General features: G+C 42.5%; 1 protein-coding gene across 1 annotated transcript in view; it reads right to left on the bottom strand.

The window, feature by feature from the left end:
* Positions 1 to 15,211, bottom strand: part of SFMBT1 (Scm like with four mbt domains 1) — a 146,139-nt gene that overhangs the window by 53,713 nt on the left and 77,215 nt on the right. The window contains exon 2 of the mRNA XM_024195681.3: positions 9,664 to 9,820. Coding sequence (XP_024051449.1) covers positions 9,664 to 9,691 — 28 coding nt within the window. The 5' untranslated portion in view covers positions 9,692 to 9,820. The remainder of the gene's footprint in view (positions 1 to 9,663; positions 9,821 to 15,211) is intronic.

Genomic DNA, 15,211 nt, shown 5'->3' with positions numbered 1-15,211 from the left:
CTTGCTCCAAAGGAACCTACCCCCAATCCGATTTTGATAATGGAAATAATCCCATAAGCTTTGAGAAGCTTTAGAGTTCAAAATGCTCAGATACTGAATATGAACTCAGTGGGGAAATGGGGTCATGGTTACTGGGTGAACCTTTAGGTGACAGGCCTGCCTTCCTACCCCCATTTTGGGTGGAACCCAGGGGCCCAACTACTCAGACTGGATCTCTGGGCTACACCTGATTACCAACCATATTATAACATATGTTTTGGTACATGTACGAGTTTCCCTGAAGGAGGTTATGAGAGGATAAGTTTGCAGTGATACAGAAACAAAACAAAGCATTATTTATTAATCTCTCAAAAGGTACAAAGCACAAATAGCTGGGGGAAGCAAACGGCATCTGCCCATAGCATCTATGTCTGTCTCCCTGTGTGACTTTTTCTTCCGGTCAGCTTTTCATTGACACAGTGGAGAGCATCTCCCAGCTCACCCCAAATCCTTCCCTTTCCCAGGATCTTTGAGAGTTTAGAATTCCTTTTGATCCCAGACAGCCTTGGGCAGAGTAAAACTAGCCTGGATGGAGTCAGTTTCTTCCCCTTCAGTGGCCCAGCCACTGTTATCTGAATGGAAGATGTGTACTGGAGGTTGCCTGAAGCTTGCCTATGAATGTCCTTATTTACAGCCTCCTTTGATTTAAATACATAGCCAAGTAACCCTTCATAACCAAACAGAGATCTGCAAAATATTTATTAAAAAACCTCAGGAATTTCCTGGTTTGTCACAAATGGGTCCTTATTTTGAAGGCACTGGTTGAAACCTGTAGGCAATGGCTCTCATTTGAAGACAGACCTAAAACAAACTGATTGCTTTGAGTATATTAGCCAGTTCAAAAGTAAAGTGGTTTAACATGGGAATACTAGATGGGTTTTGAGAATATGCAGCCACACTAAACTCACTGCTGAGCTGCTTGCAGCACCAAGTCTTCTATAATGATGATCATCAGATAACTGTCTAAGGGGCAGTTAAGCTCCTTAGAAGAGGCAGAGGTCACTTAACACACTGAAAGGGTCAATTAGTTTATGTTGCTACCTAATTATTACAAGGAACTCCAGGAAAGCAGCAGTGTTTGCCTGCTTTTCTAGGGCCTTGGCTACACTTGCATATGTACAGTGCTGTGAGTTAAACCTGACTCTGTGCAGCTGAGTAGGGAAAGCGCTGCAGTCTGTCCACACTGACAGCTGCCCAGCGCACTATCGTGGCCACATTTGCAGCATTTGCTGCAGCATTGGGAGCGGTGCATTAGGGGCAGCTATCCCACAGAGCACCTCTTCCCATTCTGGCGCCGTGGGTTGTGGGAGGGGGGCGTGGGTGCGGGGCATTCTGGGTCCTGTCCCAACCCCCTGTGATGCATTGCTTTGCATCCCAGAAATCCCTTTGTTTCTGTCCACCTTTGGCGCCATCTTTCAACGGTTTCTGTGTAGCGCGATCTGTTGTCTGTGGGAAACGGAGCCAGAACTGCTGAGGCGTATGCTGACTTATCTTGCCAGCACGTCACGTTTGGCTGTCGAACTATTCCTTAAGATCCAAAGTGACAGTGAGAGTGAGGAGTCCGACGATGCTATCGAGCCGCGTAATGCGTACGACACGAAATTGCTTGTGGCATTCACGGACATGCTCAGCACTGTGGAACGCCGCTTTTGGGCTTCGGAAACAAGCACCGAGTGGTGGGATCACATCGTCATGGAAGTCTGGGATGACGAGCAGTGGCTGCAGAACTTTCGGATGAGAAAAGCCACTTTCATGGGACTGTATGAGGAGCTCGCCCCCACCCTGCGGCGCAAGGACACGAGATTGAGAGCTACCCTGCCAGTGGAGAAGCGGGTGGCTATTGCAATCTGGAAGCTGGCAACTCCAGACAGTTACCGGTCGGTCGCAAACCAGTTTGGAGTGGGAAAGTCGACCGTTGGGATCGTATTGATGCAAGTTTGCAGGGTCATTAATCGCATCCTACTCAGAAGAACCGTGACTCTGGGTAACATGCAGGAAATAGTGGATGGCTTTGCACAAATGGGGTTCCCTAACTGTGGAGGGGCGATAGATGGGACGCACATTCCTATTCTGGCACCACTCCACCTAGGATCCGAGTACATTAATCGGAAGGGGTATTTCTCTATGGTTCTCCAGGCGCTTGTGGATCACAGTGGGCGTTTCACTGACATTAACACAGGCTGATCCAGAAAGGTGCATGATGCACGCATCTTTTGGAACACTTGGCTGTTCAGGAAAATGCAGGCCGGGACTTTTTTCCCCAGAGCGGAAGATCACGGTAGGGGAAGTCGAAATGCCCATTGTCATCCTTGGAGATCCCGCTTACCCGTTAATGCCGTGGCTCATGAAACCGTACACAGGGAGCCTTGACAGCAGCAAGGAACGGTTCAACTACAGGCTGAGCCGGTGCCAAATGACTGTGGAGTGTGCCTTTGGCCGTTTAAAGGGCTGCTGGCGATCTCTGTATGGGAAGCTGGACTTGGCCGAAAACAGCATCCCCGCGGTTATATCTGCGTGCTGTGCCCTCCATACTATTTGTGAAGGGAAGAGTGAAAGCTTCACTCAGGCATGGACCTCCGCGGTTGAACACCTGGAGGCTGAATTTGCACAGCCAGAGAGCAGGGCTATTACAGGGGCCCAGCCCGGGGCTGCAAGGAATAGGGAGCAATTTGAGGCTGAAAACCAGCAGTGATATCTGGTGCCCTGCACGGGAGTGAAGTACAGTAGTTCCAATCTTTAGGAATCAGTGTTTGCTAACCAGACAAGCAGATTTGCAGTGCCTGTTTATTTTCTGGGCTAAGGAGTCTTTTACTTTATGCAATAATAAAGAATGTTTTCAAAGCCCAAAAAATCCATTTATTGAAAAGAAACAAGGGGGTGAAGTGGGGAACGGTACAATCACAGATTCGCGCATGTCCTGTCTGGTGTGCTGCGCAGTGAGTGCTGCACTTCAGGATAGCTATACTGCATGGTGATGGGAGTTGAGTGCAGAGAGTAAGGGTTGTGGTTTTCAGGGCTGTGTGATGATGATCCTGGTGTTGGAGGCAGCTGGTGGTGTGAAGAACACGGAAGTTGGGGAAAGTGGGTTGGAGGTGACAGTGAGGCACAACGGAAAGAGTTTTGGGACAAGGGCTGTAGGGGGGAAGTGGCGTTTGCGCTTGCGGTACTGCTCCTTCTGCATGGCTACGAGCTCCTGGATAGCGTCTGCTTGGTGCTCCAGGATGCTTATGAGCCGATCCGTGCTTTGCTGCCGGTGCACTGCGTTTTCCTGGTGGATCCTGCTTTCTCTCTCCCTCCAGTTCTGTGCTTTCTCATTCTCTTTAATAGATTGCCGCATCACTTCTTGCAGCATGTCTTCTTTGCTTTTTCGCGGTCTCTGCCTGAGTCTTTGCAGTCTCTGAGCAGGCGATAAGAGGGACGGCTGAGGTCTCAAGGTTGATGCAGCTGTATAGGCAAAATGCAACATTTAACAGAGGTAGCATTGTTTATACCAGAGAGAGTAATGATTTCCCCCGCACTTAAGGAGTAGAAAACACACAGGGTCTACACAATAGCATAATTTTCCCATCTGAAACAGAGCACTCTCATCCCACGGGAGCCTCAAAATGGTGAGTAAGGGGGACTGATTGTTTCAGGGCTGCACTGTCCTCTGGGTTTCTGTGCCTTGGGGAGAGCCAACAGCTTCAGGGGGCACCTACACTGAACACTGTCCCAACATTTTCCACAGGAATTCGTCCTGGACAATATCTCGCTGCTGAGGGTGACCTGGGAAGCAAGGGAGGGTCTTCTACTGCAATGCGTCTTCCGCCCTGGCCCACATGCAGCTTGCCTGTGTGCAGCAATGGTCCCCACCGCCCCTCGCGGCACAGTGGCGCGGACACGTTAGCCTGGCTGGGACAAGGACCACAGTGGCTCTCCCGATAAACCTGCGCAAGCGCATTGCACACATTATGGATGAGACATTCGAGGAGATTACCGAGGCCGATTACCACGATGTGATAAGCCACATCAATGCACTATTCCGCATCTAGGCATGCATGCCTAACCCTCCTCTCCCAAAGAGCCCGCACCGAAAAAATTCCTTCCCGAAAAAAAAATGCTTACCGGGAACCTGCTCTTCTGTTTGTCCTCCACCAAGTACAGGCCGCTGCGACTGGCTACCTTCCTCCTGGCTCGAGAAGAGCTCCTGGCTGCATGGCTCCAGGGATTCTGGGGTGTCTCCATCCAGCCCACCACCCTCACTCCTGTTTTCCTCCTCCTCCTCCCCCGGCTCTGAAGTGTCCATGATGGTGCTCGGAGTGGAGGTGGGGTTAACCCCAAGTATCGCATCCAGCTCTTTGTAGAATCGGCAGGTCGCGGGGGGGAGCACCCGAGCGGCCGTTTGTGTTGCGGGCTTTGCGGTAGGCACTCCACAGCTCCTTCACTTTAATCCTGCACTGCAGGGTGTCCCGGTCATGGCCCCTTTCCATCATGTCCTTTGATATCTTCCAGAAGGTATCATAATTCCTACAGCTGGTGCGCAGCTGGGACTGTACAGCTTCCTCCCCCCAAATACTGATGAGGTCCAGCAACTCGCCATTGCTCCATGCTGGGGCTCGCTTGGCGCGTGGAGGCATGGTCACCTGGAAAGATTCGCTGATAGCACTCCACGCCACGCCGGGCTGAGCAAACAGGAAGGGGATTTTTAAAATTCCCGGGGAATGTAAAGGGTGGGTCACATGGTTGGTTACCTGAGGCCAGGGCAGTAGAGTTTGAACTGATGACCAGAGTGGCTAGAACAGGCATTGTGGGATACCGCCGAATACTTCTGGAGGCCAGTCACAGCGCATTGGGCTGCCACACTGGCGCCGCAGAGCTGCAGTGGCAGCGCAATACACACTATTTCTCTCGGAGACGTGGAGTACATGCAGTGCTGCAACCACGGAGATACAGTGCTGCAAATGCCTTGCCAGTGTGGACGGGGAGTGAGTTACAGCGCTGCAACTCGCAAGTGTAGCGAAGGCCTAGGTATCATATGCCCACTATTACAGTTCTGTCAGAAACAGTTCTGAATGAACTGGAACTGAGAGTTATGTCTATTTTATTTTGCTAATATACATTGTCTGCTCTAAGCCGCATATGAGCTGTTCACTCACACGTGTAGTAGAAAACCAGAAGCTATTATCTTCTACATTATATTTATATATTACTATTTTCAGCAATGCATAACAAGCACAAAAAATTACTGAAACTGAACTTTGGAACGTAATTACAAACTTCTGCTCTCACTTTTGTGGAAGTGAGTTTAATACTTTCCCTCCAATTTTTATAACTAAACCCTCAATGTTGTACTGCTTTAAACTCTAGTTCACCATGTGACAAATCTGTCTGCCTTGTACCCATGTACTGTCTTTGTCCAGTGCTGAAGTTTCCAATTAATTTACTGTAGCTGTTACTGGATGAATAAGAAACATGAAAAGCTTATTGAGTAATTTCCCCATGCTAAAATGCCACATTATGTTAAATGGGGAGAAAGGTAACAATTTTACCCCCCCCCCCCGCCCACCATTAATAGATATATTATGCATGAATATATTCTGTGAACAAATGTCTTAATTTCTGCATTCAATTTCAGAGAATTCAGAAATACAGTAGAACCTCAGAGTTACGGACACCACGGGAATAGAGGTTGTCCATAACTATGAAATGTTCGTAAGACTAAATAAAGCACAGTTCAGGCTCCAGCTCCAGCAGCTGACACTCCAGGCCAGCAGCTCCCTCCTCAGCACTGGCAGCTCCCTTCCCGGGGGTTGGACTCAGTTTGCAAGCTAGTCCCCCTCCCAGCCAGGGGAGGGGATGAAAGCTGTGCAGACCCCAGCGCTGCCCCTGCTCGGCCTGCTCCAGCTGCCATGGGCTGGCAGCGTCAATGTCTTCACCTCCTAGCTGTGACTGTCACATGCGTGGGAGTGGGGATGAGGGTGGTAACAGGCAGCCCAGATGTGCCTACCTCTAAGATGCAATACAGGTACAGTACAGTATTTGCTTTCTTTTGTCTCTTCTGTTGCTTGAAGTGTCCAGTTGGCCAGTCAGTCTGCAACTCTGGTGTACGTATCTTTGAGGTTCTACTGTATTTAGAAAGTTTGGCTGAAGTCTGTCCCACTATGAAGGCTTAAGGTAATAGGAAACAGTCAAATGTCAGCATTCAGTTGCTGTTTTATTTTTTGGCAAGGTAGTTATGACTGAGTAGGGCCCAATTTAAATTAAATATTTTGATCTAGTCAGTTGGTGCATATAGGATCAGTTGAACTCAATTTGCATTTCAGGGTTTATTATTTAATGGATTTACTATTTAATGTACTAATCAGTTTGAATTCAAACAATACAAAAGAATCTTATTTATTTGTACTAATGGGTGATACCAACTGTGAAAAACTGAAAATCAGAAAGGTATTTAGGCATGGCTGTGCTCAGCATTGCAATGCCTAACTGGTTGTAGAGCCTAAATTTCAGGAATTAGAAAAAGAAGTGGGAAAAGACACCTTTTTTTGTGGCCAAATTATGTGTGTGGATTAGTAGTGTCAAATCAGCACAGTACTACTGTATATCACTTACTACCCAAAACTATTTGCATTAGTGTTGTATTCAGCATCAAATGTTTCCGCATTAATTCTGTCATCTTTTTGACTATCCATCCTGTGATACAACAGGAACATAGGAATATTGAATTCCATCACCTGACACTGTTAATATGTGAATAAGGTGGTGAAATGTGATAGAGTTTCATTTAAGTGTTCCCAAGGAATGAATTCAACTACAGGTGCTCTGCTTTAAATTTGGACCTTTGCCCCATGTTAATTCTCATTGCCAATAACTTCCATGCATAATTAATATGGTTTAGTTAGAAGACTGTCACACAGACAGTTAAGTACATCATACTACAGTGTGCAAGACCTGCAATTAAGGTTAACTTCAGACTCTCTCAGTCTACAACCAGGTTTTTCAATCTGGTTTTAACTACGGTTAATCTCCTTGATTAATATAATCAGTTAGGCCATGATTAAGTGAAGTCAGGTTGGGATTCTGGTAGCTGAAAAACAAAAAGTGACAAGAGTAGGCATTGTCTTTTCCTCCTGTGGCATAGGGGAGCATCCCATCTCTCTGATAACTGTCCACATTCACACACTGGAAAAGGAGTTGGTAGGAAAGAAAATAGCACAGAGGCTATTTTCAGTTATCTTAAAGGAGGAGAGGTAAAGGAGAAATCAATTTAAAAAAGTCATACACAAGAAAAATTAAATCAGTCAAAGGAGAAGATGAGGGGGTGGTCCCAATAAAAATCTGTCACATGTATATTTACATTGTAGCAGCCTACAATTTATGAATGAACTCAATGTGCTATGAGTGCAGTAAGGGGACTAGGGTGCGACTAAAACCAGTGTGATTGAACTACTGAGGTTAGCATATCTTGTTAGTTTTATTATTTGGTTTTTCTGTGGGGGTAAAGATTTTCAATTAACTATTTTGTTAACACTTCTGAAGAGAGGACTAAGGTGGAAATGCCTTTTACAACAAGTGACTGAAGGAAGGACCTGGCAGAGGTATTAATTCACTATATTATGTTTATATTTTTCAAAAAAATAACAGTTATAATTCTCAAATAAATAGAGGTGGATAAATAATGCAAAAATAAACATCTCTTTAAATTTTAAATAAATTTGCTTTGACTATGTGACCATGTTTGCATCTCGTATATTTAGTTTGTGAGCATTCCAATAATTGGTGTATTAGCAAAAGTGTTCATTTAAAAGTGAATTTCAAAAGTTGCATGTGAAAGTATTCATGGAAACTCAATTTGAAATTCATGCCAGAAATTCTCACGTTTACTGTATTCAAAACAATACTATGTGATTCAGACAAAATCACAACCAAGTAACACCTTGAATTTAGAATATTTGCAATTGAGCCATAGAGAATGATCTATGGAAAGACAGAAGACTCAAGAAACAGTGAACTGTTTACAGACATTCCATAAGTAGCAGAGGCTAATGACACTTACTTTTTTTTTGCAAAATAAAAATCCAGTGTGTGATTTAGTGCACAGACGTGGGTTTTTAACCTCTGTACAGCCTTAACATGTTATGATCTTTTCAGAATCAGATAACTATTTTTACCCTTTCCTTTTTGCACATGACACGTGTTTATGCAAGTGCTTTAGAAATCTTTAGCTGCTACTGCAAAACTGATTTGTATATGCCGGGTAACACTTTCCCCACTTCTGTGTTGCTCTTTTTTGCTCATCTAAGTATACTTCAGAGGGAACAAGGTTGGCAGCAGGCTGTCTGTCTGTGACTATTTCTCAGAGATCATATTTCATGGTCAGGTAAAACATTTTTGCATACATTGTATGTAATCTTTTTTTGCATTGCTACAGTAGCAGTAACAGTAATTATACTTTCCTAAACCAATGTAGGAAACTACAAATAGCAATGGTAGAGGGAAAATATTTTCTTTGGTACTTTTCCATTAGGCAAAGAGAAATGTGGACGGTAACCTGGTCCAGTGGTTTGACTATGGGACTAGAAATCAAGGTTAAAGACTACCCAAAGCTCTTATTATTTTATTTGTATTAATATAGCTCCTAGAAGCCCAAGTCCAGGACCAGACATTGGTGCCAGGTAATGTACAAAGACACAGGAAAAGGATGGTACTGGACAAGGGTGCCAGAACAGGGGGTGGGGGAGGCTATGGCTCCATCACTTTTAAAAGTGGGGGGGCTATGCATAAATATACGAAGCAAGATAAACTTAAAATATACTATCAATACAGGTGACTTTAAACCTTATTAAAATATGTAGAATCTGTTTGGCCCATACAAGATTGTGCTTAGGTTTGTGTGGCCCTCCTGTGTAATAAGGCTGGGCACCACTGGTGTAGACACAGCCTAAGTATAAGACAAGAGACAACAGATGGTTACAAACAGATAGAGGAGTACAAGGAAAATGAGACAATATTGGTCTGTGTGATAGGCAATGATCTCAACACACCAGTGGCCTAACTGTTAAGTTTTTTTTTTTTTTTTTTTTCGGTAGGCATCATGGCAGAGGGCAGTTTTGAGGAGGGGTTCAGAAGAGGATAATGAGTGACTGAAGCACACCACTCAACTTTTGTAGTTCAGCTTATATAAGGGTAAACATTAAATAATTTTGACTTACTTCACAAGGGTATCGGGAGACTTAGTTTATATTTGCTGTGTGCTTTAAGTGTGCAAAATATTTTTTAACATAATTGCTCTGCCCTTTTCACTCTCCCACCACCAGACGAGCCTTCTCTGTTCTAAAATCGAAGCAACATATGTGAATAGCCCATATTTTCAATACAAAGGAAAAGCTCACTTTTTAAAGTATCATTTATTAACAAAGGGCCAGATTATTGTTTCCTTGGTACTATTTGGGGACTACGGCACTACTGAATATGTGCAAGGAAATTGGAATCTATCCCATAGTAATTGTAATGTGAAGCTACTCCCTTATACACAAAAATTAGGTCATGCACTTTTACTAAAAACATCTGCTGATCCAATTCAGCCTGGCTGTAACATCTCTGTGCAGAGAGAACCTCTAACGCTGGGCTCATCAGCGGTACTACCTGCATCATGCTGCTGTTCTCCATTCATTTCCACAGCAATCCAGCAGTAATGCGCAGTAGCAGGAAGTCTTGGGAGCCAACCCTGTCACTGTCTGGTGCTCATGTGCGGTTTCCCACCTTTGCTTCTACAGACATCCAGGGAGTTCAAGCAAGAACACTAAAAAAAAGAAAAGAAAAGAAAGGAAGCTCGAAAGCTTAAAAAATATATATCACTTTTTTTTCCAGCTGCAAGACAAGTGTTTAGCTTACTGCTGAGGAACAATAAAGGGGGAACTGTTCACTTTAACATCTTTTCAGCTAGTGGCCCTCATTTTTCTCATTAGTAAGGCCAGTTTGACATCATGAATTTGTGTTGCGATAACACATACAAAAAAATCTGATCTCCAACCCACCTTCAAACGGATTACAAGAGCATGATAGATCCCAGACAGCAGCATGTGGTATGGGACTGAGCAAGAGATATGAACTAGCAGCACAGATTTTTTTTTTTTTTAAACTACAACTGTTTATCAAACCGTACATATCACACCTGTAATAACAGCTCAACTCCTCTCCTGTTTCCAATGGAAAGGCTGGGCAGGGCCATCTTCTGTCAGTTTCTTGACTTTGATACCTAGATTGCCAACCACCTCAAGCCAATGCCCATTTTACTGATGGGAAACTGAGTGGGGTGAGTGACTTGCCCAAGGTCACACAGAAAGTCTGTTGCAGATCAGGGACTTGAACCCAGGTCTCCCATGTCCCAGATCAGTGCCCTAACAAAAGGCCATCCCTTCCTCCCTCTGATCACAACTATACAAGTGAAATGGACAAGTAACAACACTTAAGTCAGTGTAACTGAGATCAGAATCTGGCCCACTATATGTCCATTTAAGAATATTTATTTTGAACATTTTAGCAACACACCTTTCATAAGTCTTCAAAGGATTAAGAAATGCTGGTCTTTTGTCACTTTAGGAGCTACAATGTTATTAAACAAAAAAACTGCTTAAAGACCTTAGCTAATGAGCCATCACTTCCTCACTTTAACAGGATCAACAGAAATAAAACTAGCAAAGCCATCTTGTTGCGAATAATCTATTAGGTCTATTACCTGAATACTGTGCCTTTTTACACAAATTTAAAAAACGGTTACATTTCCATGCACCAGGATGGAGTACTTAATTGCCTTTTCATGTATATTCTTTTACCAGATCATTTTTAATGACTTTATTATCTTCCTTTATATTTGATGGTATTTCTTTAGCAATTCATTTAACTATTATATTTCACTTTGTGATGCACAAAAAATGTTACTTTAAAATATTAATTTCAGAGGGTTCTGCTGTCCTGAAACAGATTTGCTCAGCTCTGTGCATGGAAAGTTAATATATTTTATTTTTCTGCTAGGGTGCTTCGAGGTGTACTCATTTTCATAAAAAGCCTAGATCACCATTCTCAAAAGCTTAGAGTACTACTGTTATGTTTATCAGTGACTGGGAAGCCATCCAATAAAGTATTAATTTCTGAAGAGACAGGTGTCAAACTTCTCAAAAGATGACAAACTTGTCTAGCCTCACGAACGCACTCCATGTAAAATCCTGGTGGAAGATAGAACTTGGGTAATTATTGGCTAATGCAGTAAGGATAATTATATTTTCCCCTGAAATGTTTTCTTGCTAGGTAAACTGAAGTCCTCTCATAATCACCAGTGAAGCATGAACAGTCTATGCAAACTGCCACAAAACACATCACTGTCTAGTTTAGTTATGTTAAAATTATAAGGGCCAAGTTTCCCACTGGCATAAGTGGGCGTAAATCCACTTAGTCAATTACTTGAAGGGACTTTTGCACATCAAATCACTGCTTTTACTAATTGCACTCTGTCAAGAGTTGCTTATGGAGAAACTGTAAGGATAGCTTCATTTAAATGTATTATGTCATGCAGTAAGTTACTGCTTCAAACTACTGTATAATACACAATGTATCACATTTTGCTGCATATGAAAAACTCCCAAGGGATATAGCTCCTAACTGTCTACAAACCTTGATCATTTCCTCACCAACCTTCGCAGTTTTCAGCAAAGCACTTAAGAATGAGCTTAAGACTCACATGAGTAGGATTTAAGCATGTAACTAACTATGATTTGCTGCACTGCAGCTCAATTCATGAACCAGTTCAGAGAAAGGAATGACCTATTGCCTACCTCATAGCAAGAACAAATGAAACTACATTTATTTGAAGAATCAAGCTGTCACCTTTTCCCCCTCTAAGAAGGAAATATGAAATAAAACACAGCATTAAGAATGACTATTTAAAAAAGAAAAAAAAACCTTTTAATACTGAAAACCCAGCGAAGGGATACAGGTTGGATAAAGCAGCCAGAACCTTAACACCCACCCAATGCAGTAAAACACTCATGTAACAGAATCAACCAGTGAGATTGGTTATACAGTTTTGTCAATGCACAAAATAAACTGAAAAATAAAATATAAAATAGCCACCCAAAGGTCTGTCATTGAATGACCAGACAGGTTAAAGTGTTCTCCCACTGGTTTTTGAGTATTATGATTCCTGATGTCAGATTTGTGTCAGATACCATCAGGGGCTCGTTCACCTGCACATCTACCAATGTGATATTTGCCATCATGTGCCAGCAATGCCCCTCTGCCATGTACATTGGCCAAACCGGACAGTGTCTACGCAAAAGAATTAATGGACACAAATCTGGCTATTTTACAACAGAAAAACTTCAAAAACAGACTCCAACGAGAGACTGCTGAGCTGGAATTGATATGCAAACTAGACACAATCAACTCAGGGCTAAATAGGGATTGGGAATGGCTGAGCCATTACAAACATTGAATCTATCTCCCCTTGTAAGTATTCTCACACTTCTTATCAAACTGTCTGTACTGGGCTATCTTGATTATCACTTCAAAAGTTTTTTTTCTCTTACTTAATTGGCCTCTCAGAGTTGGTAAGACAACTCCCACCTGTTCATGCTCTCTGTATGTGTGTATATATATCTCCTCAATATATGTTCCATTCTATATGCATCCAAAGAAGTGGGCTGTAGCCCACGAAAGCTCATGCTCTAATAAATTTGTTAGTCTCTAAGGTGCCACAAGTACTCCTGTTCTTTTTGCGGATACAGACTAACACGGCTGCTACTCTGAAACTTGTAAGTATAGTAGGTAAAAAATAAAAAAAATAAAAAAATATGCAGAAACGTCCATGTTCACGTGTCCCTCTACAAGCAATTTCCAGCAGTACATTAAGTATTGTGAAAAAACCCAAGCATCCAAAATGCATCCAAACCCCCAAACCTTAACTGACTTCTAAATCAGAAAACATTTTAAAAATACACGAGAGGTACTTTTTATTTGCATTCTGGTTTGAGTTTTAGGGTGCCCTTGATTCTCCATAACCATGAGTACTAGAAACTTGCTTTTAAAATGAAAGCCGAGAGTCTCACCTAACCACATACCTCCAGAAGCTAGGGCTTTAAGGAAAAACACCGAAACCCACAAAAACCTCACAACATCATGAGAGTTGGCAACTATGTCTGCCCCAGAGACAGCCCTACCATTCTTACAATTAATTGTTTAAATGTGCCTTTTTTCTATACTACTGGGTGAAAGACCCATACAAATAAGTGAAACTGACTATCAAGAAAAAAGAACGAGGAGTACTTGGGGCACCTTAGAGACTAACAAATTTGAGCATAAGCTTTCATGGGCTACAGCCCATTTCATCGGATGCATGTAGTGGAAAATACAGTAGGAAGATACACACACACCCCCATGAAACACTGGGTGTTACCATACACACTATAAGGAGAGTGATCAGTTAAGGTGAGCTATTATCAGCAGGAGAGAAAAAGAACTGTTTGTAGTGGTAATGAAAATGGCCCATTTCCAGCAATTGACAAGGAGATGTGAGGAACAGTGTGTGTGTGTGTGGGGGGGAAATAAGCATGGGGAAATAGTTTTACTTTGTGTAATGGCCCATCCACTGGGAGTGGATGGGCCATTACACAAAGTAAAACTATTTCCCCATGCTTATAATAGCTCACCTTAACTGATCACTCTCCTTATAGTGTGTATGGTAACATCCACTGTTTCATGTTGTGTGTGTGTGTGTGTGTGTGTGTGTGTGTGTGTGTGTGTGTGTGTGTGTGTGTGTGTGTATTCCTACTGTATTTTCCACTACATGCATCCAATGAAGTGGGCTGTAGCCCACGAAAGCTTATGTTCAAATAAATTTGTTAGTCTCTAAGGTGCCACAAGTGCTCCTGTTCTTTTTGCGGATACAGACTAACACGGCTGCTACTCTGAAACCTGACTATCAAGAGGAAACAGTAAAACTGACTTTAATCAAGATCATGAAAATCACTAATTAAGCCTTTTAAGGTGCTACCACTTAAGAAAACCCCAGAGAGTTAGTAAAAAAAAATATTATAAATGAATCACAGGAAGTTTGCACCCTGGACATCTATAAAAAAAGATATTTTCCATGGAACTGTCATTATAACATTAAGTCTGAATGGGACTGAAACTTCACATAGGCTATAGTTTTAGCCATGTTTTAACGAGTTAATTGTCAACTAATCAAGTTAACATGATTGTGAATTAGAATTGGTTGGAAAAATTCATATCAAATTTTCTCATCATAATTTGCCAGTTTATCTAAACCAAAATATTTCATGGAGATGGTTCTGTTTTGACAAAGTTTCTGTCTGGAGCTTGCCTGGTTTCCTTCCAGCTTGTCTGTCTGTCTCCTTGGCAGTCCAACTGGGAGCTCTCCTAGGGCCCTTGGCTCTGGGGCAGCCTGTCAGGCAGACTGCCTTGGAGTCAGGGACACCAGGGTTTCTGGGATGCCTGGCTCTGGGGTAATCCATCACATTGACTGATTATGAAAGGAAATGGTGCCTTCATTCAGAGAGTATTTTGAAAATGTTGGTTTTCATTCTGAATTGGAACGAATCCAGATTTGGAGGTATCAAAATCCTCCATGAAAAGGAATTTACTTTCTCTGCCCAGCTGTACTCTGAAGGCGAATCTAGATACTTCATAAGTCTGTGTGTCCTGAAACAACCATTTGTTGAGTGTTTAGATTTACCACTTGATATTGTACAATGCTCTCAATTAAACTTCAGTTACAACTCAGCTAAAAACTATAGAAAAAACCTAGACAAAACCATAGAGAGGGCTTGTCTACACGGTTTGTAGCAGTTTTAGAAATAGTTAAATGGGTATAAATAGTTGCGCGCAGACAACTTTTCTGTATCAAATATCTATTCAGGTATGAATGAAGTTGTTAACAGATAATAAAAAGACACATACATTTAAGCTAAGAAAGAAATAAGACAATGACAACTGTTTGATGGTGTTCTACTAGTTCTGAGGTACAACCCAAAAAACAAAACTAGCCCAAGTTACCTTTTGGGAAGAAGTAGATGTGCCAAGATTTAAAATTTAGGTAATTCAGAAACAGCCCCCAGCATATATCAGTTTACTCTCTACAGAAGTGTAACTTTCTACAATTGTAAAAAAGTACATATAG

Source organism: Terrapene carolina, unplaced genomic scaffold (genome assembly GCF_002925995.2).
Source record: "Terrapene carolina triunguis isolate 2854851 unplaced genomic scaffold, T_m_triunguis-2.0 Scaffold232, whole genome shotgun sequence".
Classification (NCBI taxonomy): Eukaryota; Metazoa; Chordata; order Testudines; family Emydidae; genus Terrapene; species Terrapene triunguis.
The sequence above is the reverse complement of the archived record's forward strand: the minus strand, read 5'-3'. Positions and strand labels throughout refer to the sequence as shown.